A 25,160-nucleotide genomic window follows, 5' to 3' on the forward strand; every position below is an offset into this window, starting at 1 on the left:
ACTTGCTTGCTCTCCAGAAATCGATTACCTGGAAGCGCGGAGTGCAACCGGAATAGCAAGCGCGGATCGCGTTCGATACGAGCTCCCCGGATAGGCTCCGAACCCTCGTCGTCGGCTCTTCCAGTGCGTCAACACATTACAATATCAAAATGTCCGTTCAACGTCTTCAATTTCCTGAGGCGATTTAGTGACGACAATGGAAGACCCTTAATACCTCTGCAAGGTAATTGCAAAGTGAGCGGAGACAGCACATCCGCGCACACGTGGTGCAGATGCGTGTGGGATTAATCCACCCTAGTGTTTAGCCGAGGACTCAGATGGAGCTGAATTTTCGGTTATTTGATCATCATCAGTTTTCTTTCATTCATTTATTGTTGTTGTTGTGTCGTAACATAATCATTAACCCTAGCAATCATTGGAGGTGTGTGCTATACAAATCACCCGTTAGTGATAAACGTGAGCTGAGGTACCTGGATCCACACTCGTGGAGCCACGATCTGCGTATTATGTTTGCCTCCAATCAAATCCGATAGCCGTACGAAATAATATTGTCCTCTTTCCTGGTCTTCTTTTCCTTTTTTTGTGTGTGTGTGTGTGGTTGTGGTTGCCATACGCCTTTTTGCGGTAAGTGGGCTACGTGTTCGCCGCGACAAGGCAAAGTGGTGGTGACGATGCCGACTTGTGACATGTAAATGGCTTGCTACAGCTGGCTACTGCTACGATGCTAGCTTGCCGTAATCCCCACAAGAAGGCTTATGCACCGCTCTCTCCTCAAAGCACAATCAATAACGGTATCATTCGGCGCAATGGTTGGAGCAGAGCATGTTATGCTGTGAAGTTCTGTTCTTATAGTGCCTCAAAAATGACGTATACCATGTCTTCAAATGTTGAGTACATTACATGTCTTAATATTATAGTACAGTAATCGTTTGCTATTATGTACTTGCAGCACAGTATAAAGACAGTAGTTGCTAACTTTCTGGATCTTTTACTGTTAATAAGGGACTCTTATTGCCTTTGAACGTAACAAGATATATCGATTTAAGAACTACCTAAGCATTTTTGACAAATGGCCTTTGATTATGCATTCTAGTATTGGTAAGGCTGCTTCAAAACACCGAGCGATATGGGACAAAATGTGAGCTTGGTGCAGAAATGTACGAATAGACCTCAATACACATGTGTACACGCAGATGCTTGTATGTGCATAATGCATTAAATATATTCTGAACAGAACTCAATTTTAACAACGAATTCAAACTTTCTCCAAACGCTATACAGTTAACTGAGACATTCTATTCCGTGGCGCGTAGGACATACCGGAATGCAAGCAAGCAAGCTAAGCGTAAGCTATTTCATGCTAACATTTCCTTGAGTCTGGGGGTATCCATAGACCCTGAACAACGTTACCGCCAGTTATATGTTCATAGCCAACGTTGCGAGTAGACGTTGGTTCATAACAGAGGATATTACCTGCATCGAGAGAACTCGAGCGATATATGATACGATGGTTTCATCTCGATATTTCGAACATAAGCTGTAGTACAACATTGTTTTGTCACAGCGCACATATATGACAGAGGGAGGGGAGCGTTGCAAAGAACAATATTAGTGCGTTATAACAACGCTGATTGTAGGCAATGACCACGGAAGCGTTGGCAGCGCTAAATAAAAACACGGGACAAACAGACCAAGTAATATACCAACAAATGCAGGTATGATGTACATGTACCAGCAGGTACATGTAGATGAAGGTCTGATTCTGCTCGTCTTTCTTCCGGCTCTTCTAACACTACTCCTACATTTGTTTAGACAATGGCTTCCCCTCATGAAGGCTGGCTATTGTTGAAAAGCAAACTTTACAGGAGTTACAATGTAAGACATTGTATAGAATTACGACCGCCGCAGTCAGCGACAGAACGACTCAGTTGTCGGCTTCGACTCAGAAATCGGAATAGGAAAAGATCCACCTAACGACGAAGACCCAAATACACATACCGTCGCCACCACATGGACAGGAAGCGCAATCAGTTGCGCAAATAGCACACTTAAACAGTTCAGCAGAAAGGAACTTCTCTACATGAGAGAACGCAGTAAAGTGACTAATTCCCTTATTTATACTACCATACGGACCAAGAGACCGAGCTTTTTCCAACTCCTGGTCCTCGCAATGCAAATAAAACAGGAACCATTGCCTGGCCCTGCGCTCGGGGGAACCATGAAAGTAAACTTCCATTAAGCTGTCACTTCTGCACGGCCTTATAACCTCCTGCACCTGTGCGATAAGTTGTTCGATGGTTGCTGCCTCAGCAAACGCTGCAGAACGCAGCAAAATGTGAACACGACAGACGTGTTTCACAGCAAAATTCTACTTCTGTATGCGTCGGTTTATAACTCTAGCCACACGGCAAGCTTAATGGATTAAACGTAATGGCATTTACTTCACCTCCTAGCCAACCATCATCTCGAATGACATCGTCCTCTCCCCTGGTATGTTGAAAACAGGTGGCGTACGCCTTTTCTGTCGCAATTATGTTGTGCATAGTTCTCACAAAAAAAAAAAGGCGTACGCCCCCTGTTTTCATCAAATCGGGGGAGAGGACGATGTCATTAGAGATGATGGTTAGGAGATGAAGTAAATGTAATTCCGTTTAATGTACTAAGTTTGCATTGTGGCTAGGGTATTAGTTTCGTTGTGCACAACGGCCTTGTGCAATGGTGGCCTTTAGGGTGAGATTGAAAATGACTGCACTCAGAGATTCACGAGATTCAGAATTTATGACAGTAGGCAAAGAACAGCAATATACGCATAAGCACCTGCATGTTCTGTTTTTCTTTTTCTTTTCCTTTCCTTTTCTTCTTTTTGGAATAGCAAGCCGGCCTCCGTCTGGCTGACCTTTCCTATCTTTTTCTTAATAAACATATCCCACACCCTGTTCTTCTGTCTGTTGTCACAAGTTCTGCGCTTCGTATCACATGATACTGTCGCGCAAACAAGACAGATCTTCTACCTTCTTTACTGCTCGCTCTCAGCACTCGTGATATATCAAGCAAAGAACAACTTTAATTTAATGGCGATGATTGTGGAGTTTCTTCGCCACGGGTGACACACATCCCCATTGCTGCCGGCTATGTACGGTCAAAACACTGTTCTCGTCAGTTTAGTTTAAAGGGAAAACTGCGGAGTCGTGAGTCCCGACGCCGTCAATAATGCCTACCCCAGAACTGCTAGTCTAGAAAGATATGCTGCGGCACCGACAACAAAAAGAAAAACAACAACAAGAAAAAAAGAAAAACAACTTGAACAGCACACTTCGACACGGTAATCTAGACTCAAGAACAAACAACTGTCAATGCCTTAAAAATTGAAAGGAGGAGTTCTGACGACATAATCGGATGAGGGAAGGTGGGGGGGGGGGGGGGGGAGACCCATCTGTTGATATCCGACGCCAACACGCAACTTATGACAACTTATGGTCAGTTGCTGCGCAAAAGCAGTGATGGAAATAAGGTCACAAGATATCAGTGAGATTAGATGCACGTCTGCATTCATGGCAGGCAGTTGGTGATGCACAGCCCAAATCCAACCCAGCCCAACCAAACCAAACCAATTGCACTTTTTTATGTTGAAAGACTTGGAATCGTGGCAGTCCAACGACGCCTTCAAAGCTGGATGATGCTCGCAGTACTTAATAACAACAACAACAACAAATATAAGGATGATGGTGAATGGGGACGCAGTACTTGAGACACTCTTGAAGGATATTGAAAAGTGAAAGCACCAGCTATTCGGTGAAAGGAGACTGCAACAAAGCCCTCGGGAGATGCCGATATTTCGAACAGGTACTGTTCTTCTATGGGCAAAGTCCTCATCACTGGCAGTACATTTAAAAGGACAGGGTATTATGGGTTAAAATGTACTTCTATTTATATTTTATTGTAGACTCCATTCCAAATAGCATGGCTTGTTTGTAACACATACTTGTTCCGCCTTCTGAGTTTTGGTGTGAGGATAACTTGTAATTACCGAGAAAATCAGTTTTTAATTTTCTCGCCAGTAGCGCTAGGAAACCCGTTAAACCCTGTGCAATGCAGTCACGTGAGTAGGGGGAGGGGGTGCCGAAATAGCTTGCCGTTGTTGGCCGCACACGAGTGGGCGTCGTCACGACAATAGCCACAAAAAAAGGGGGTGGGGGGAGAAGAGAGTTGAAGGGTTCAAGGTGAGGTACGGTTGAGGTGAGGGTTCACGTGCGTTTTGCGGAAGATTCGTTTCGCAAAACTTACGTTCTGTTGCCATCGAACTAAACCAAAGCACCTCTCTCAGTATTCTCTTTAAATTTTTTTCTCTAATATCAACATCATATTAAAGCACCTCTGGGCATGTACTGGCTGAATACCAGTTTACCTTTTGCTGCTCGTGGAGTATAACGTGCTAATCTAACTAGTAACGAAGGTCGGTACGTAAGCCGGTTCACTGCAATTACAGCAAGATCCTACCGATTACATGTGGGTAATTCCACGACAAGCAGGGATTTTCCCAGCGCCCCCCCCGCACCCCCAAAAACCCCAAAAATCTTGCAAGTACCCCCGCCCCCCTCCAGAAAAAAGTACAGGCCAGGAAGGCCAAAAACGCCACAAATTGCCGACGTATTTCGATCGACGTGTCTGGGACTACCAAGAGCAAGTGGAGCCAGAATGTATATATGTGTGCTAGATGTCTGTTTTCCCCTCAGTGCAATGAAGCTTATCCAGACTGAGCGAACGAAGGACGAGTCATGATTAAAAGCGGTAAAAACCTTTACAGTGCAGTACTAAAAACAGTATTTTTCTAGTATTTTTCTTGTACGTATTTCTAGTATTTTTTCTTCATGAACATCAACATAAAAACAGAAGAAAACGAAGGGGACGAACACCGCACACAGCTCTGGGTGTTCGTCCCCTTCGTATTCTTCTGTTTTTACTACTGCACTGTATAAGTTTTTACCACTTTTAATCATGGATCGCCACCAAAAAGCCCAGATTATCACTATCATGGAAGGACAAGTAGTGTGGCAGACATCTTCGAGTGGTGGCCAAGCGCTTTGACCTGCACCACAGGTGCCTGCAGGACCCATGTTGCACTGAGCGACTGGTACTGTCCTCCACGATGGTCGATATCTTTCCTGCAATATGCAATTAAAAGGGTGACATGGGGCATGCTGGCCCGTTGCCCAGCGGTCCGGGATGCCCCCCGAACCGGGCTTGACCCTCTCACAGCTTTTGAACTCAGTCCACGAGGCGGGTCTGAACTCTATGCATGAGTTTTTGCTACGGCTCCCTTTCTACAACCTAGAGGAGTAAATGAATGTAGACTAAAGAGTCTCCTGTACAGCTCGCTCAGGCAGATAGCCTCCGCCAGCTTCGCTCCGGGTGTTTCACAAAACGTGTCATTCGGACTTTATAAAAAAAATGGGGCGACGGAAAAATACGGGGTAAACGGCATTTGTGTGGCAACTAAATTTGCCACCTTGCAAAAATATTTTCATTTTATTTTAATTAAAAGAAATTGAATTTCTGTAATTGAACTCCAAAATTTCCCAAGTCAACCTACCGTTTTTTTAACAGAATTAGAGCGCCCCTAGCGAACTTAGTCAGATCCACCAAGAAATCCGCTCGATATTGCAAATGGAACTGCCCCAAAAAAAGTCCCGAAATTGAGGCTTCAAAGTTTCGGGTATTCAACGGCGCACCAAATTAGTCGCAAAGATGCGCGAAGAGGAGGACATGCTCTACCCCCATGAAGCTAGAACAATTTATCGCCGGACCGGCGTGCAGCACAAGACGCGCAAATAACAAGGCGGGTGACATTCCACCATACGTTGATAAGCGACAAAAAGAAAAAAAAAGATTCCGCCTCTTTTTTCCCGACCACTTTTTTTTCGACCTTCTATCATCTACGTTTCGTCCACAACAAATATTCTCGGTACGAGTCTCCATCAGAACTTCTCTTGCAAAGTGGCCTTCCTCAGCTTAGCCTTAGAAATAGGGTGCAGTGACTTAAAGGAGGTAAGAACTCCTATCTGCAGGTATTTATTTACGGGTGTAATAGGTGTAATATTGTTGTTCTACGCTTCGTAATTCTATTTACCCAATGTATTGTTCAATATTTCTCCTTCATTAGATGTGCAGCGTTAATACAGAAACGCATTTTTTTTTCGGATACGGGCGAGTAGACGTACCGTCATCCAGATACCTCTATCCACTGTTACGTCATTTGAAGAATTGTGGCACCCAATCAAACGCCAACGCGGAGGTACACATAACGTCCTGCTCTACACTCTTAAAAATGAACATCACCACATAGCACGCTCCTAGCCAGCCATCATGCTGAATGACAACGTTCTCGTCCCTGATTTGTTGAAAACAGGAGGAGGAGGAGCCCATTTTGTAGCAGTACATAATGGTACATAATGGCCTCCGCCTGATGTTATAAACAAATCATTCGTTCATCTGTTATCACACCATCTCATCTCATCCTGGCTACAGTGGTGACGCAGCCCACATACGTGAGGCCAACAACGGCAAGCCGGTTTTTCGTCACCACCACCACCAGCACCATGGGCGAGAACGCTGTCATTCGGGATGATGGTTGCCTAGGAGCGTGCTATATGTGGTGAAGATACTGACCTATAGGATTCATCAGTACAAAACAACAACAACAACAACAACTAAATCATGACCATGGTCATCAGTACAAAAGGTGTCACAGCAAACAAGTTAAGATCGCCGTTTGGAGCCGACACAGTCGTCGGGCTAGCTTGGTAGAGTTTATAGCTCCTTTAAATTATTTTGGCTGATCATCAATAACAAAAGCTGCCTTCACACAGGAAACTTCATCCATTCATCGGAACGGGCCAGCCCTCGACTGAATCATTCCAGGCATTCTATAAGCAGTATAGGTTCCGCACAAATTATTTTAAAAAATCCTTCTTTCCCCTCGCCATAGCAAACTGGAATCGGACCAAGAAGTCTCGGATTGCTTACCGTTTGTTCTTCGTCTGATGATGGTGCCCGCATGGGCGTTGAAACGTCACAGTAAACGTGTCCTTATGTTATGTTAAGCCAGTGTATGCCTCAATCCTTCATTAGAGAGTCTCACACGTTACTCTTGGTGGCGCTGCGCACGTTGCACTTGGTTCAATGATGATTAAGACTGTCAGGCGGGCAGTCTTCAATGATCATTCATTGAAACCAATTGCCATTGAACTAAGGTGTTTCGATACTAGCTCCCTCTGCATAGGGCGAAGACAACTGCGTAGTCCGCTCGTTCAGAAAAGTGTAGCTGTAAAGTTAGCGACAGACTACCCTTTGAAGTTGAGTAAATACATAGCAGGGGAGGGTGGATGAATTCGGTACACAGCATTCATGCATGGTAAGCGTGGGCGTCAACAAAGCGGCTTTGCGGCATTCGTTTCCACAAAGGGTGACTCCAGCCTACACAGAGGGAGCTAGTATTCAAGCACCCTATATTGAACAAACGCGTAGCGCCACCAAGCGTCAGCCTGTCAACCAGTCAGGAAGGATTGGATTCAATGCTCTTTGGGAAGTTGACACGTTACACGCTTGGTGGCGTTGCGCCCATTTTCAATGGCCATTGTTTCAATCATCATTGAAGACTGCCCGTCTGACAGGAGTACAAGTCGCGGCGTTTCATGAGCTTTTGCCTCTTCGTGACTACTCGAATTTTAGCCGGGGGCCAAACTGTGGACGATGTTATCAAATTACTGCAACAAATCATATGGGTCGTTTCCCTTTGGCCACTCGTAAACTTTGCTTCGCAGCCTTCGACTCAATGTCCCATTGACCAACGCATTTCTGTTCAATATAGGCTCTCAACCTTCGTAATTGTGTTCAGCATGTGGTGTTCGTGAAGATTCGGAACATATTCTTATCGAATATGCGCGGTTTCACACTGCCCGTTCGCAACTTCAGAGGTCCCTGGACCGTCTTGATGGCCGACCCTTTGACGTCGTGAAAGTGCTGGGCGAATGGCCTGCGATTCATCGTCGGGGAGCACGGCGCTCACTCATAATTACCTTCGTTAAGAGCATAGCAGAGCTCTCGTCTTTTCAGACGTTTTTTTTTTATTCTCTTCTTTTTTCTCTACTAGATCTGGAGTAGCTTTTCCGGCGGCGAGCGGGCTCACATCTCCATTTTTTTTCTCCTACCATCATCATCATCATCATCATCATCCCTCACTTGTCACGCCAAGTTATTATAGATACGATCGACCTATCAAACGAAGCCCGCGTTTTCCTTCTCTTTTCTCTCTGCTCGACTTGTCGCTTTATCCGTCTACAGTGAAAACAATGTAGCCTTCATGTAGCGTATGCGCAGAGCACCGCGTAATTGCGGGTAAGGCCTAGCTAATGAGATGGTACGCCAAACAAGTGCTCGCTCGCGCAAATTAGCGCTAGGAACGCCCTGACATCTCCGTATCTCGACCCACCATACCTCCAGCCCCTTTTCCAACTCTGCTTCGACCGCCGAAAAATATGCACGCCCAAAAGGCGAACAGGGGGGAAAAAGGAGAGAGAGAGAGAGAGAGCGCCTATTGAAACGGTAGCGAGATTTCGTGTGGTGGCTACATCAGTTCTTCTAACGGATGAGCGTGCTAATTACGTCGAAGGTAGTGAAGCGTTATTAACGAAACGTCGTTGTCACCGACGAAGATCCGAGTATGGAACGGGTCGTTGATGCAGATACGTGGAAGGGGAAGATATACATGAGATGACGCGGGTTCGGAAAGGTGGGATTAAGGGAGAAGTGGCGCGTCAGTGTTGTGCAGTGCTGGGGGGGGGGGGGGGGGGATTGCAGTGCTTGTAAAAAAATATACATTTGGAGTTTGATATAATTATTATTCCATGGCGGCGGTCTTTGATCGCGCTATGGGGCCCGAAGCATGAAATTCCGTACGGTGAGCGTTATCGTCACTATCTGAAATCGGATAGCTCAAAACCGTGTAGCTCCGTCCGTTGCTAACGTTAGGGCTACGTGACACCACGTGACGGTGCCAGCACCACGTCATCGCTGAAACTGCGACCATTGTAATTATATCCACCGCATGAGCTATACAGGGTGTTTCTTTTTAGCTGCAACGAGTTTTCATAAAAGGGGAGTTGCCTCAGGACGCTTTTACTTTTTCTCATTGGATTAGTCGACGGGGCTGCTACTAGGAAACCGTATTTTTTCTCAATGAAGGGACTAATTAACGAAAATATTTTGATAAACTTTTTAATTATGGACTTTAGGGAGCACATTGCAATTGCGATATTAAAGCCTGACCTCCACATGATGCGCTCGAAGCACTTATGATGCACAAAAGTAATCACAGCGCGCGTGCTACAGACCTAAGTATTTTACTTCCGTTGTCTGGCACGTACCGCAAGTAGTCTGCAAAAGAGCGACAGTGAGGTCGATATCTCCGCCCTCACATTACGTCACAGAAAGACGTCACACGCAATCCAGGGAAACCCTTTTCGTGGTATGTTTCACGATCTTTGTTTTCTTGTTTCATTTTTTTTTTTTTTTTTTTTTTTGCCTGTAAGGAGCTTTGTTCATCACCGCTACGTATCAGCGCATATCGTATCGGGGAAGGGTGAGAGCCGTGTGAGAATGAGAGGAGGAGGGGTATATGTTTATTATGAAAAAAAGAAAGGAAAGGTTAGCCAGGCAGAGAGCCCGCTTGCTATTCCAAAAAGATGGGGAGACAAGGAAGGAAAGGGAAATGAAACAGGAAAAGGGGGAAACAAAAAAGTAGGAAAGAAAAAAGGGGGGAAACGAAAAAGAAAAGGAAGGAGTGATACGGCGAGCGACTCAGAACACATGAAGGAAGAAAAGAAAAAAAAAGAAATACAAACCAAAGATAGTGAAACATACGTCGATAAGGGTTCCCTACATCGCGTATGACGTTCCTGTGACCTTGAGTGAGGGCGGAGATATCAACATCCCTGGCGCTCTTTTGTCGACCACTTGCGGTTTACAGTAGACGACAGTGGTCAAATACTTAGGTCCGCAGCGCGCGCTGCGATTACTTTTGTGCTTCATCAGTGCCTCGAGCACATCATGCGCACATCAGGCTTTAATATCGCAATTGCAATATGCCCCCTAAAGTCAATAATTAAAAAGTTGATGAAAATATATCTGTTAATTAGTCCCCTAATTGAGAACAAATATGGTTTCCTAGTAGCAGCCCTGTCGAGTAATCCAATGACAAAGTAAGAGCCTCCTAAGGCAACTCCTATTTTTATTAAAATTTGTTGCAGATAAAAGAAACACCCTGTATATCGCCAAATAAAACTGCCGCCTTGAAACGTCGTTTGGCGCAATGCAAAATGATGCTGCCAATCCTTTATTTTTTTATTTGTTGGTTGGAATGCTCCAAACGTCACGCGACGGCACGTTAAAACCGTTTACATTGGTCACGTACGTTAGGTATAAGTAAAAAGTTCAGCTCATGGTCGATATTGATAAGCTATTAATCGACGAGGATGATGCGAGTCCGAAATCTACCCAGGACGCCAATAGTTTTGTACAGGTCCTGACAAAAGCCTACGGAACACCGGAGTGATGCATATCGTCATCGAAGCGATACCTTGCAGCAAACGGGAGTAGATATAGAGTTACAGGCAGGTGACTGGGTATTCCGTGCACCTCTCAGTAAGTGTGTTCCGTGCACTCCCATTCTCTGGTGTTCCGCTGGTGTTCCGTAAAGTTTCGTCGCGATTTGTAGCACTTGGGCGCACGGCATAGCGACAGCCAACCAGTGGCCAATTTAAAGATCGATGTCTTGTGACGTCACTCGTTGCTGTGTAGCACGCGCAAGAATGTATAATTGAATCGCTACGCACACGCTTAGGTTGGTTGCAAGTTGCTGGGGCAAGAAAACGTTCGCTGTTATAATTATAATGGCATAAAGGAATTATATCGTTGTTGCGTAGGTAAAAGTTATGTCTTTCATTGCTTTCACACATCAAGCATCATGGAACAGCTGGTCTCACCAGTGCGTCCTACGTTCCCATTTTTTTATTTCTACTTCTGTTCTATTCTATTCTAGATAAAAAATTGTCGGTCACGTTTACCTGAACTAGCTATCAGAAGAAGCTGCATTAGGATTACTCCATCTCCAGCAACGTCTCAATATTTTTGTTTTTTATGCCAACCAACCAACCAAACAGGATTACTCTACGACAGTGACTTCATACGGAGACTCTGCTGTTGGAACATGGATGATATTCAATACAGCTTGATCTGGTTACTGATACTCTGCTTGTTATATCATGTGTGACTGTCATGCCTACTGTTTATGTATTTAATGTAGTATGCATACGGAGTGAAATCAGACAAAGCCTGTGTCCGTGTGTTCGTTTGCGGTCTCCTGTAGGGTGTGCTTTCACTGCACTGAAACAGTGTAGGCAGGAGAAGCACCCAAGTTATATTCCTCCCACCGCGCCAAAGTATTTGGTCGAGAGCTTTCAGATGTTTCTATTTGGTTAACGGGAAATTGCTTTTTTTCTACCTTCTTAACAAAAGACCGTGGCAGAAGCTTGCTTTCCATCTAACTAGAGTTTCGCTAACGATTTTGCTTCTATACATGAAGCCAGTAGTATCGATCTCATCGGTTCGTGGACAGACGGAGCAATTAATGCATAACATAATCCTGTAGTCTTAATTGAATATAAACGAGCAAGCACCTTTAATTGCAGCATGAGTTCGATATAATCGAAACAGCTGCTTGATATTCTAAAAAAGACAGTGAAAAGATCTTGAAACGATCAGGAAAGAAGCGAAAAAATCGCTTCGTATTTTTACATAGAAGAAGCTTTCCTGCAAAGCCTCTACACTCGAGGCGGCATTACATTTGATTAAGGAGTCGGTAAAAGGAACCCGCTTTAGCTACCGTAGTCGTACGTCTGTATCCTTCAACCCGTTGCGCTCTGATTGGCTCGTGGTGATAACGAGTCGGAGTCAAAAAGAGTCTCCCTATTGACACACACAAGTATGGTAACGGCAAAGTTTATAACAACAACAACAACAATTTTATTTTAACTATGATGGTTGGGGAGTTTCATCGCCATGGGCGATGCTCTACCCTATTGCTGGCGGTAATGTGGTGAAATGAAATTATGTAACGTCTCTCAGTGCGGACCGAAGTTCTACGGTGTCGAAAAAGTTTAGAAGTGCTCTTATAGCAGAGCGTTGGTGGGCTGGATTTGGTCATGGACCCAGCAATTTCGAGATAGTGAGAGGGCGAGAGTCCAACTGATTTAGAGACACTGAAAGTGTGGTTCTGAAAGGTTGATAGTGCGGGTAATGGAGAAGAATGTGCTCCAGACCTCCTAGAGCACCGCAGTGACGGCATCTTGGAGAGTCAACTCGTCGCAAGCGGTAACGCCGCTGAGCTGTAAAAGCCACATTCAGTCGCATCCGATGCATTAATGTAGAGTCGTGACGAGGGGCGTTTCGTAGCGTCCAGAAAGCGAGCGTTGATCAACTCTTGGAAATGTCAGTTGTCCATTGGCGGGAAGCCAGGGGTGCTACTAGACGTCGAAGAGTTGTATGACGGTCTCCTCTCAGCAGTGCATTACTCGTTCGTCTCCTAGATGAGAGAGTTGCTTCTGCGGCGCTGTCAGCCTGTTCATTCTCAACGACACCACAATGGGATGGAATCCACTAGAGAACCAGTCTGTGTCGCGCTTCGTACACATGCTGGTAAGTCACGAACACATCCGTCAAAATGTGCGGACGAGCCCCTACGCCTGCGTTCTCAATAGCTTGCAGCGCAGATTTTGAGTCGGTGCACACCGTCCATTCTCGCGGGCTAAAATCGACTATGCACTATAGAAAGAATAGAATGGCATAGTGTTCTGAAGCTGTTCATGAGGTTCGATGCGAAAGTTGTCGTCCTTGCCCTACTACACTTGACGGACATGCCATTTCTGGAAGCGCTATCCGTGCCATTCGTGTATTTATCGTTCCAGGGCCACTTGTGCATAATATACCTCGTTAAATATAATAGCGTTTCCGAGGACGAATGTATCGTCCACATCCGACAGTTAGTCAGTCACGTCACGAACATGCTTCTCCTCCGAACCATCTCAGTTTCAGATACACACGACTATGTCCCGGAAGCACAACGTAACGGCACAAACTTGGTTCTCGCGCGAACCTCCATTCAAATCTGCGTAGAACGTAGCGTAAATGCACGTGTCAGCATAACTCGCTGTTAGAGGTGCAACAGTATCGGAACTTTGAATGTCAATAAATATCGAGTTAAATGCGTGACATAGATATCATTGATGAAAGATGGAAGTCACTGAAAAGGTTAGCCAGGCTGTAGGACTCGAACCCACATCTTCTGGATTACCGGTCCAGGGCTCTACCAATCATCATTAATTTCTTAGGCATTTTGAGGCTTTGTATGTATTTGTCCTTTCTATGTGTTCCCCCCCCCCCCCCAGCCCCAGAACATCACTTTCTCATGTTCAACAGATGCCGCTTGCGTCGTTCCCGTCGTATGAATGTGTGTATGAGTGAGAAAAATGTAAGAGTGAAAGGGGGATGAGTGAGACAGTGGTTGGTCTGTCCCATCAGATGACGCGCCGTTGGAAGTCGCTGGGGAGGTGTGTTAGCTTAGCTCAATTGGTAGAGCCCTGGACCGGTAATCCAGATGATGTGGGTTCGAGTCCTACAGCTGGCTAACCTTTTCAGTGACTGCCATCTTTCATCATTAATTTCTTAGGCACTTTGAGGCTTTGTATGTATTTGTTCTTTCTATGTGTTCCCCCAGCCTCAGATCATCAATTTCTCGTGTTCAATAGATATCATTGTCTGCATAGCATGCTATATTCGCTCACAGAACTGCAACAGCACCAGAACTTTGAATATCAATAAATATCGCTGAAACAAGACAATGAAAAATATGGATTAGAATAACGATATGCGCTAGCTATATAACAATATTCGCGAGAAAGTTGTATAAAATAACGATATTTTATCAATATTTTTATGTAGCTATCGAGATTCGTGTAAACGAATATCGGTATCGTGTGAATGCACATTTATATCAATACACGAATCGATAAAATATGGATATTAATCCCGCTGCACGTACCGATAAATTATCAATGTTTCCAAATATCGAAAACATGTATTAGGGAAATCGTTGAACATAAAAGCAACACGGAACAACGGGAACAAACCCTGCCGAGCTTAAACAATAGTCGGCCGCTGTATGGCACGTTGAGGCGTAGCCTGTAGATCAGCGATGTGATGGGTCGAGGAACCGCTGACGGCATATAAAAGCGGAGATCTGAGTCCACCTGGCGCAGGAATGACGTAGCAGGGACACTTGTTCACCAGTGTTCGCTGCACACGTCTTGTAAGTGCACAGATTGACATTTTCTCGTCCTTGGGTAAACTACGTCGTACGCGTCGGTACACCATGCGCCACATAGCCGGTCTTGCAACTAGGTCGGCATCTTCATTCCCTGGGGCGCGACAGTGACCTGGGATCCACTGCAAATTGATGGTATGACCCTGTGTGATGGCAGACCTGAGGACGTCACACACCAGTGGAGCGAGAAAGCTCCATCCCATGGTACAGTGCAGAGCTTACAGGGGGTACCACTGAGATATTGCCCACGGGGAAAATGAATATTTAAATACCTCGGTCCTTGTTCTACATTCAGAAATTTTCTTCATGTGATCTATCCTAGATGATACGCATGGCAGGTGGAAATAAATATTTGGAACGATCTAAGGGGCAGTTTGACTGCACACTTAAAAATCAACTTCACCGTATAGCACGCTCCTAGCCAACCATAATCTCAAATGATATCGTTATCTGCCCTGATTTGTTGAAAACGGGAGGCGTACGCCTTTTCTGTGACGCTTATGCTGTTCATAATTGTCACAAAAAAAAGGTGTACGCTTCCCGCTTTAAACAAATCAGGGCAGATAACGGTATCATTAGAGATCATGGTTGGCTAGGAGTGTGCTTTGCGGTGAAGTTCATTTCTAAGAGTGTGTGATAAGTACTGTATAGATATTTAAGTCGCAAGTTTCCATATGTAGAGACAACAAATCCCACCCCAGTATGGTGTTCATTTCGGAACATAACACTCATTCCTCCACATTCAATTTGTCTGCCTCCTATAGTTGCCTCCGAACAGATATTGCCTGTGGATCAAGTAATAAGCGGATGCTCTTCAATAAAGCGCAAGCTAACGAGGCACTATGACGTCTTATACGCGACTCAGTATATTGGTATTGGTATTGAAGTCGACACTATGTTGTGACTGAACGGAAGCGTTTCGTAATACCAGTGCAGACCTATATGCATCGACTTCGGATTGTAGGGAAAGGTCTGGTAACATTCATTATCGCCAGGCTTTCCTTCTCAAGCTCTATTCCCTTCGTTCCCGATACTCTCTTCTCCAACCTACACTCTAAAGATAAAACTGAAAATTGAAAAGGAGGACTAAATGCGTGTCCACAGCCATTAGCCCCCTATATTTCTGTATAGTTTTCTGTGTGTGTGTTTTTTATTTTTTTTTCTCTTGTCGTTTTCTTTTTCTTTTTTTGAGTAGCAATCTCCTTGTATGGCTTACCTTTCTCTTTCCTTTTTTCCGAACATTAAACATATCCTCCCCCCCCCCCCGCGTGATGTAATGTGATGTGAATGAAGAAAAAAATGGGGATGTGAGTTTCGACGAAGTCAAACTGGCTACCCCCCCCCCCCTCGAAACTAATGACGCCGATTTATGCAGAGTTTAGCGACTATTTGCTTTGCTTGGGGAGTAAATACCAGTAAACGACGACGACGACGTTGATCTGTACAGACGTTCGCTCATTCTGCTCCTGCTGCTATACTAAGCCTAACTTCGCTTGCCTGGGGTTTGACTTCTTGTAGTCCACCCCAGGGTTCTTCACGATGTCCGCCGCACTGTCCTGCGCGCTAAGCACCGTAAGGCCCCCAAAGGACCATGCTTTCAACTTCACCGTGCCCGACGAGGCTTCCGTAGATGGCGTCATGGATGCCGTCTGTGACCTGGTAGGTCACGACAATGTACACTCCATTCAACACCAGGGTGGTCTGTCTTTCCAAGTTCTTGCCAAAAATAGGCGAGCCCGTGATACTCTTCTCGAAGCCGCAAAGGTGGTGTATGAAGACAAGGAAGTCTCTCTTGACCCAGTTTCAAGCTCAAGGATCACGTATTTGACAGTCAAAAGGTTACCAGAATACGTGTCGGATGACGCACTTGTGCGGGCCCTTGCACCGTATGGAATAGTGAAGGATCTTTCGTTCCCGGTCTACAAAGACCGCCCAACTATACGCAACGGAATCCGAGTAGTCAAGTTCGATATGAGGAAGCCGGTCCCAAACTTCCTTCTGGTTGGGTTGGACCGTGCTATGGTAGACTACAAAGGGTTAAAGAAAGTGTGCGGTAGGTGTGGCCCGGAAGGCCACTTCCGAGGCGACTGTAAGGTATCACGCTGTGAGAGATGCGGAGTCTTTGGTCATCCAACTGTGGGCTGCCGAGCCCCCTGTCTTCGATGTGGTGAGAGCCATGCCACAGTCGACTGCGTTCTGCGTCGGTCCTATTCCTCAGCAGCGAAAGGGGAACACTCAAGGCCCAAGACCCCGTCTCCCGATAATAGAGGTCGTGCCCGTGCTCTTGTGGACAGTGTTGCTGGCTTCCCAGTTTTGGAACCGGCAGTGCCTGATACCGGAGATCATGCCCACGATACTGCTGCTACAGCTACCCCTACTTTTGTGGATAGCGTTTCCGACTTCCCGGCTTTGGCATCGGCGGCTGGGGTGACGGACAATGCTGTTTCTCCTAAGTCGGTACCTGATTCTGTGGGCTTGGACACGTCATGCACTCACAAGCTGCCCGACATCACAGTGCCAGTAATTGCGGCTGGCGGTCTTCCCCAGCTCAGTGGCTCTGAAGCAGGCACGGAAGAAAACTGCAATCTGTTGGGCCCAGAGGCCTGGCCAGTGCTTGATGATGACGGGATGGATGATTCTTCAACGTCCCTCTACTCCATCGCGAGTTCGGACGTCGATGAGAACTCCTCTGAGCCTCGAGCCGCAAAACATCAGCATTTGTCTTCGTCTGGGGACGCGGCTGCTGCTCCCATGCCGAAGCGTAAGAAGTGTGGTCGGACGAAGTCACGTACGGGCTCCCCGCCTAGCGTCCACATGCCGCCTGCGTCTGACGGCGAATCATGATGAGTGTATCCAGCTCTTTCATCCTCACTGTTATGGCTCTCCGCGTCATGTCCTTAAATGTCCAAGGGTTCCGGTCGCCCGCCAAACAGGTCTCCGTTATTCAGTTCGCTCGCAGCCTGAGCTGCGATCTACTTTTCTTGCAAGAAACGCACTTCACAAGGTATGCTGACGTCTTTGGCTTTACTGCGAGGTGCAACGTCCGCGCGTTTTTCAGCTTCGGGACTGTACATCGGAGTGGTGTGGGCGTTGTGGTTCTCAACCCGAGCCTAGAATCTCATTGCTTTGCGAGGCATGATGCGGAAGGTCGCGCCCTTCGCTTCGACTTCATTATCCAGGGGAAGAAGCTATCGTTCATCACCGTGTATGCTCCATCCCGCACAAGTGACACCAACACCTTCTTTTATCACCTCCGTACGAGTTTCATACCACCTAGTGGTGCCGTCCTGTGTGGTGACTTTAACTGTGTGGTGGATTCTGACTGTGACGTTCGTGGCCCCGGGCGCGGACGCCCAACTTGGAACGCGCGTGAGCTCCGTCGGTTGCTGCAAGAGCACCGTCTGCGCGACGCCTGGACGATGGTGCATGGGGATACATTCGTGGCAATGTGGTCACGTGCAGGCTCTGCGTCCCGTCTGGACCGTTTCTACATACCTGGGGACCTTCAGCCGTACGTTACTGGCTGCAGCGTAATCAGCACTGCCCAGCTCGGCGCTCATGTTAGTGATCATCATGCTGTGATCTTGATTCTAGATGTTTCACAGCTTCCCGGCAGCACTGGTTCTTCCCGGCAGCAGTCCGTCCCGGCAGCCCGGCAGCAGTGCGTTGGCGTCTCGACTCTTCGCTTCTCCATGACGACTATGTTGTTTCGGAGATCAAGGGTAAAATCGCAGAGTACCTAGCAAGTCGGTCGCCAACTCCAGCAGAGTGGGATGAGTTCAAAAGTTCAAAGTCTGGGTGCGCGACCTCTTTCAGACGTGGGGACGCCGGAAAGCGCGGGCGCGAACAGCCATGCTTGCGCGTTTAGCTGCCAAAATACGTATTGTGAGCAGAGGAGCGCCGTTGACACCCATGATGGAGGAGTATCTCGCGACGCTGCAGCACCGCTACCGTCTACTGCTTCAAGATTCTTCTGGACGGGCGCGACAAAATTACTTCAGGTCTCAGGCGCTTGCTGGCCCTGGCGTGGTCCGGTACCTGGATTCCGTGCGCCGCACCGAACAGCGTGAGCTTCCTCGTTTCCGAAGACCAGACGGCAGTGTGACTGAAGACCCCGGGGAGGTGCTCGCCGGCTTTGAAAACTTTTTTCGGAACTTGTACACTGACGAGTCTGTCAGCAGTTCGCGAAGCTCATTCTTCGAGGGCCTTCCGGTCCTTCCCCGGATCGACCACGACGCTTTAGAACATCCTCTGCGTTTGGAAGAGCTGGACATGGCGGTCCGATGTGCGGCAGTTGGCAAGAGTCCAGGACCTGATGGGCTTTCTTCCGAATTCTATGCTACGTTTTGGCCTTGCATTCGGGAGTTCCTCTTCGACGTTGTTCGAAGGGCTTTCGAAGGTGCCGACTTCCCGGAGTCGTTTGGTTATGGACATATAGTCTTGCTCCCGAAGACAAGCGGCGACCTTGGTAGTCCCGAACACTGGAGGCCAATAACGCTGCTGAACAGCGATTACAAGATAGTGACTTCCGTATTGACCAATAGAATCCAAAATGCTCTCCCGGCAGTAATCCACCATTCTCAGACTTGTTCAGTGCCAGGCCGCACGATGTACACCGCGCTGTCAGGGCTGAGAGACGCACTGAGCTACGCCACTCCACGTGTACCGGATGGTTGCTTACTTTCACTTGACCAGAAGAAAGCATTCGACCGTGTGGTGCATAGTTACATGTTCGCTGTCCTCAGAGAGTACGGGTTCCCTGGATGGCTCATCAGTGCCATCGCCAAGCTGTACCGCAATCATCGCAGCAGCCTGTACATGATGCAGCAGTTGTCTAGAGAGTTCCCAGTCTCCAGGGGCGTACGGCAAGGCTGCCCACTCTCTCCAGCTCTGTTCACCTTGGCAATTGATCCCCTGTTATGGAACATTGAGACCAACCCGTGCATTCGCGGTTTTCCGCTTCCCAGATCCGGGGAATGGAAGGTCAGTGCGTACGCTGATGACATCACGGTTCTTCTGCGGGATGCAAGCTCTGCGTCTGAGGTCCTTCGAGTCTACGAGTCCTATGCTGCACTTTCCGGTGGGATGCTCAACTTCGCCAAGACCAAGTTGATGCCACTCGGGAGCTTTTCTCCGTATTCATCACTGCCTTTCCAGTTCAGCGCGTCACTAAAAATACTGGGCATTGTGTTCGACTGCCGCGGCCCAAAGGTCGATAACTGGTTCAGGGCGCTGGAGGAGCTCCAGACGAAGTGTGATGCGACACAGGCATTTGACCTGTCGTACTGTGAACGATCGTTCCTCGCACGTACTGTCTTACCGGGACGCTTGTGGCATCTTAGTCACGTTTCTATTGCCCCACGTGCAGTCGTCGTTCGGGTGCACTCTTGCCTCTTGTCATTGTTCTGGAGAAAGCGGAGAGGCCCTGTCCTACGGACCATGCTGGCATTTACGAATTCTAAGGGCGGGATGAGCCTTCCAGATATCGGGCTTATGAATCGGGGCATCGCTCTCAGCACCACGTTGCGAATTGTGCACGCTGAGGAAGACTCGCCGGCGAAAGTGCTGCTCACCTACTGGGTGGAACTCCTCGGGCCAAACCCTGTCAGTGGTTCACGGGCGGTAGCACCATTGGGGTTTCACGCCGCGGTTCATACGTACTACCAACAGCTCTCGCCCCTTGTTCCTGATGGCAGCCTCGTTGCGGCTTCCCCCTCTTCGATGGCTGGTGCGCTGTTGCTGGACTCCGTGTCAGCGAGCGAGAGCCTTCGAGTGCGTGTTGAGCAGGCGTCAAACATAGCATGGACGGTGTTTACATGGCTCCCTGGATTTCTGCGGGACACCATGTGGTCTTTCGCGTGGGGCGTGCAACCCACACGGGACCGCCTGTACTCGTGGCACGTAACAGCGACAGATTTGTGCCCTTACTGCAGTGAACGTGAGACAAACATGCACGTGTTGTTTGCCTGCCGCATTGCTCGCGTCTTTTGGAACCTTGTCCGACGAAGCACGAACATAGTATGCCCAGTGCGCTTTAACCAACGTCACCCACACCGCCTTAGTGTACTTCTCACAGCTTGCGGCGCGGTTGTGCTTTGGGAGGCTCGTTGTAAGGCAGTCGCGCAACGTCGTCGAGATGTGCCCATTTTTTGTTTGGTGCGGAGAGCGCGCATACTGCTCACTACTGAGTTGCAGCGGGAACTGTTCGCTATTGGAGATGACAGGTTTCTTCGTCGATGGCGCTTCCATCCGTCGCTTTCAGCCCGAGGTGGCTGCGTTACGATCAAGGGCACGCCGCCGTGAACTATATCATATCATTTCATCGATCACCATGTTGTAAATAACCGTTGTACATAATCGTTGCGTCATCCTGCAGCCCCTGAACATGTGACCATACCTGTCTCATACCTGTCTCATTAAATTTTCCTATGACAAAATACCAGAGTATTGCGACTAAAATAGCAAGTTAGTAATTTCGGTCTACAGGGGACTAGAAACCGTAATTGTTCCCTGTTTTCCTCGTTTTCCTCTTACAGTGATATTTAGTAGAAAACTTCCATAACGTAAAAGCGCTAAAAAGAGGACAAACACAAGACACGCACAGCATCGAGCGCTCTTAATGAACGCATGTTTTAATAAAGTTAGTAGAAAACATTTCGCGAGCTTTTGAAATTTGCTTTGCCCCAAGGAAATTACTCAAAAACCATTGCTCCTTAGAGCAAAGTTTTTGCCCCCGCTCCGCCAATGCGCCAATGCAAGGCGTGCTCCGATTCCGCCAATAGAACAGTTTTTGCCCCTTCCCAGGGCGAAACATATTCGCCCAACTCTGCGCTGGTGCTAATGAAAGAGCTCGCCGTTGTCGGCCTCACAGAGGTGGGCAACGTCACGACTAACGCTCTGGGGGAATGTGCGTCCAGGCCCGACTTCTGAGGGAACCGTGCCGACATATGCCTGATAACGTCTGAGGAAAACCCAGGAAATACCCCACACAGCACAGCCGGTGTCGGGATTCGTACCCGGGTACCTCCCAGTCTCGACGTGACATGGTCAGCACGCCAACCACTCATCCACGCTGGTCCACGCTGGACCACGAGCTGGTCACCCAGCTCTGCCAATGGAATGCGCCGTAAGGGTATATTCACATGATGCGACTTTTACGGGTTCTGCACGCTTAAAAATGGACTTCACCGCATAGCACGCTTTTAGCCAACCATAATCTCAAATGATATCGTTATCTGCCCTGATTTGTTGAAAACTGGAGGTGTGCGCCGCCCCCCTCCCTTTTTTTTCTTCTTGTGACAATTATGAACAGCATAAGTGTCACAAAAAAGGCGTACGCCTCCCGTTTTCAACAAATCGGAGCAGATAACGATATCATTTGAGATTATGGTTGGCTAAAAGCGTGCTATGCGGTGAAGTCAATTTTTAAGAGTGTGGGCCCTGGACCGACTTCAAGGGGAGCTGCTGCCATCATTTGGCTCTTACCGCGAAGACATCCAGTCGCAATGGATGGCTATCGTGACGTCACTTCCGAGACGTAAATTTAGCAGCCCCGCCGGCGCAGGTTGCGATGGCGACGCTAGCAGCATGAAAGCTCCTCCGGCGTTTCATATAAAATATTTCACGAGAATGTGTCTTTAATACATCCTTGCAAACTGTCTACCGTGTCTCCATGTTCTCGCTCCCGTGCGATTAGACGAAGGTGATATAGATGATATTTTCTCGCACCATCTCACGAGTTATTTCAACACTACGATGCCCAAGCCGTTTGCCCCAGCCGATGCCGTTAAGCCCAAGAACGACAACAACGTCAGAGAGAAACGTATCCGACCGCGACGACGTTTGAAAGCCGCTAACAGCAAGACATCTCCTGAACCAGGAATCCACGCAAAATAAAAGCGAACAAAAATAAAAGCGTGCATAACAAAACCTATGCAAGCTATAAAAAACTCTATTCTATCCTGCCGAAATAATGCGTACCGGAGCGGACTAGGTATGGTTCAAAGCCGTTATAACTTTCAGAGACAAAGACGAAGTAAGAACAAGAAGACGAAAAAAGAACGTCGTGGGAACAATAACAGAGCTCTGTTCTTTCGTGGCAAGCGAGACAAAGAACCGAACCTGAAAAAGGGGAAGTGCGCAGGGGAATCAGGAGAAGGAGTTGGTAAAAGGCTGCACTACATACTCTCGACGGGCTCTGTAATCGGCTTTGCGCGGAAACAACGTACATGGGATCAAGATGACGGTCGATAGTTATACACATGGAAGAGCGCGGCTGGTTTGTATAGATTCCTCGCGGCAAAAGCGGAAGGGACAGGCACCTTTATGGTTGCATAGAGCCAAGTCTTAACTTGGAGAGATGGCACTATCTAAATTGGGGATGATGGAGGAAGACTAGGCGGTCGTGTCTCAGGAAGGAGCGAGACTTTGACGTGTCAGATAAAGAGGAAAGACCAAGAAGAGCAAAGGAAGGAAGGAAGGAAGAAAATTTGACCGGTGTTACGACGGTGTTCACGTCAGTGTACTGGGCAGGATGCGCGAATGAACGGTGTCGAAAATTATGGGCTGCAGGCGCGGGTTTTTAAAGGTACGGAAAACAGCAGATGTGCAATCTGAGAACGTCAATTTTCGTCCCAAATGCACTTGGAAAAATACGGGAAACGCTGTGCCGAAGTTCCCACCAAAGACGCGTTAGTTCTCAAGTTTGGCGCAAAAATTACATTCCACGCGCGTAACACTGGGCGCAAAATTAAAAAAACAAACAAATAACATTTGGCTATGATCCGTATAAAAAAATGTATCGCTACTGTATAAAATGTCTATTGACATTCGCCCATAGCTGTAGCAATAGCTGTAGCCCATAGCTGTAGCAATAGCTGTACGATAAATAAAGACGAATCCAATAAAGAATTTATAAGTGCTGTATGGACCTCCTCAGCAAGTCTTTTGGGAATTGGTCACTGATTTATTATTGAGCCCTTATCGTGGAAAATCTACAAACAAATGGTTGGAGAACCTCTATATACAATCAACACGAAGCTTTCATGCAATCAATAAGAAATTTATACGCCCTGTATCAACATCCCGTAAAAAATATGTTGCGAATTGGCCACTGATTTCTTGTAGAGCTTTTATTGCGACAGGGTCTATAGATTTTATATTAAGCCTGCGTTGCAACACGATTATTGTGTCCTTATTGAACCTCTATGGTATGCAAGTAAATAAGAATACGAAGACGATAGAGTACATAGAAAATGCATACGATGCTAAGAGAAAAACAACAGTCATTTTTATAAGAGACGTGTCGGCTACGCGTCGGCAACGTCGCCATCAAAAACAGCAAATCATTCCGGATAACTCGTGTGCATAGATCACTGTTCCTTGATGAATTAGGGATTATTTCCCCAATTCAACCTGCCCGAAAAATAGCGTCAGTGCTGCTGTCACAGCCTTTTTCTTTTTTCTTATCTGTAAAGGGTAAAAAACACCCTGTATAGTAGCTACGTGCGCTTTTCGTGAGAATGTTCGCCTCGCGGTACACTGCTGTCCATTGTCGTCTCACTTTAATTCTCAGCGCTCTAAGTAGTCTTGTTGATGAACGACATTAAAGCTACTTTGATGCTATTACACGGAATGGGAATCCTGCGCAATTATTCAATTATAAATCACATGTGCGCTTGTTAACACATCAGTGTTTACCAGTACGATTTGTAATATTCAAACAAGCAATATTCTGCTGCGAATCGTCTATAGTTCTATGTGTCCAATTGAGAACATGTGCAGGTAATAAAGAAATCAGACGTGTGGTGGTATTTAGAGATGATTTTACGATTGTCACCAGCTATAATCCGGACGAATTTTGCGGTGCTGCTTCTGTTACGTATATTCTTTCACTAGAAAGAAAAAATAAGGTTTCGTGCATTCTTGATTTTTGTTTCTTTATCGATCAGCCGTTAGAAATTACGTACGTAAACTTCTCTCAATGTTAACGTTTCATCTCCCACAGTACAGCTTTACGATCAGCTACCGGCGGGAAGGGGCCCGGCAGTACGAGCTCAAAGCCGAAACCGAAGCCGAATGCAACAACTGGGTCCAGGCCATCGACACCGCCAGGTGAGCGGGTTTTACGTTGGGCATAAAATGAATGACACTATTGCTACGCGTAACGACGCATCCATGTTGTATAATACGGCAGCGCAAAAGGGAAACGTGTTAATGCAGGGTGCGTTCCACGAATATAGGGAATGAAGACAAAGAAAGAGCATGTCTCTTCGTCCGTGGCGGTCCCCTGTAAAGCGTGCTTTCACTGCACCGGCACTATGTAGGCAGGTGAAACGACCAATCAATATGCCTCATGACCAGTGATGTAGCGAACCTTTCGAGTTTCGAGTTCGCAAAAGTTCGCGAAATTCGAACTTTGGTTCAGAATATTCCAAAATGTTTGCGGCAGTTCTCAGAAGCGGTAGCATATGTTTCACGACTCGAAAAGTTGCCAAGTACTTGTTATGTTTAGGTTATGACGTTCAATATTTTTTCTGTGTGTGCTTAATACAGGGTATATTTTTTTTCGATACGAATTTTTTATTTAAAAACTATAAGGGCTATAGACATCATGTTTTCACTTCCATCATCTCTGGGCCGGCGGACGTTCTTGGCCATATGTTCCTCGACCCTCAAATGACTAATTACCTAAAAATCGTTAATTAACTTTTTATTTATAAAAGCT

General features: G+C 46.9%; 1 protein-coding gene and 1 non-coding gene across 3 annotated transcripts in view; both read left to right on the forward strand.

Annotated features, from left to right (window-relative positions):
• Positions 1 to 25,160, forward strand: part of LOC135388686 (ras-specific guanine nucleotide-releasing factor 2-like) — a 457,533-nt gene that overhangs the window by 324,913 nt on the left and 107,460 nt on the right. For both annotated transcript variants that reach the window (XM_064618396.1, XM_064618397.1), the window contains exon 3: positions 24,441 to 24,547. In XM_064618396.1, coding sequence (XP_064474466.1) covers positions 24,441 to 24,547 — 107 coding nt within the window. The remainder of the gene's footprint in view (positions 1 to 24,440; positions 24,548 to 25,160) is intronic.
• Positions 13,666 to 13,738, forward strand: Trnat-ggu (transfer RNA threonine (anticodon GGU)). Its single transcript has one exon. It is a non-coding gene; the product is annotated as a tRNA-Thr (tRNA).

Source organism: Ornithodoros turicata, chromosome 3, assembly GCF_037126465.1.
Source record: "Ornithodoros turicata isolate Travis chromosome 3, ASM3712646v1, whole genome shotgun sequence".
NCBI classification, from domain to species: Eukaryota; Metazoa; Arthropoda; class Arachnida; order Ixodida; family Argasidae; genus Ornithodoros; species Ornithodoros turicata.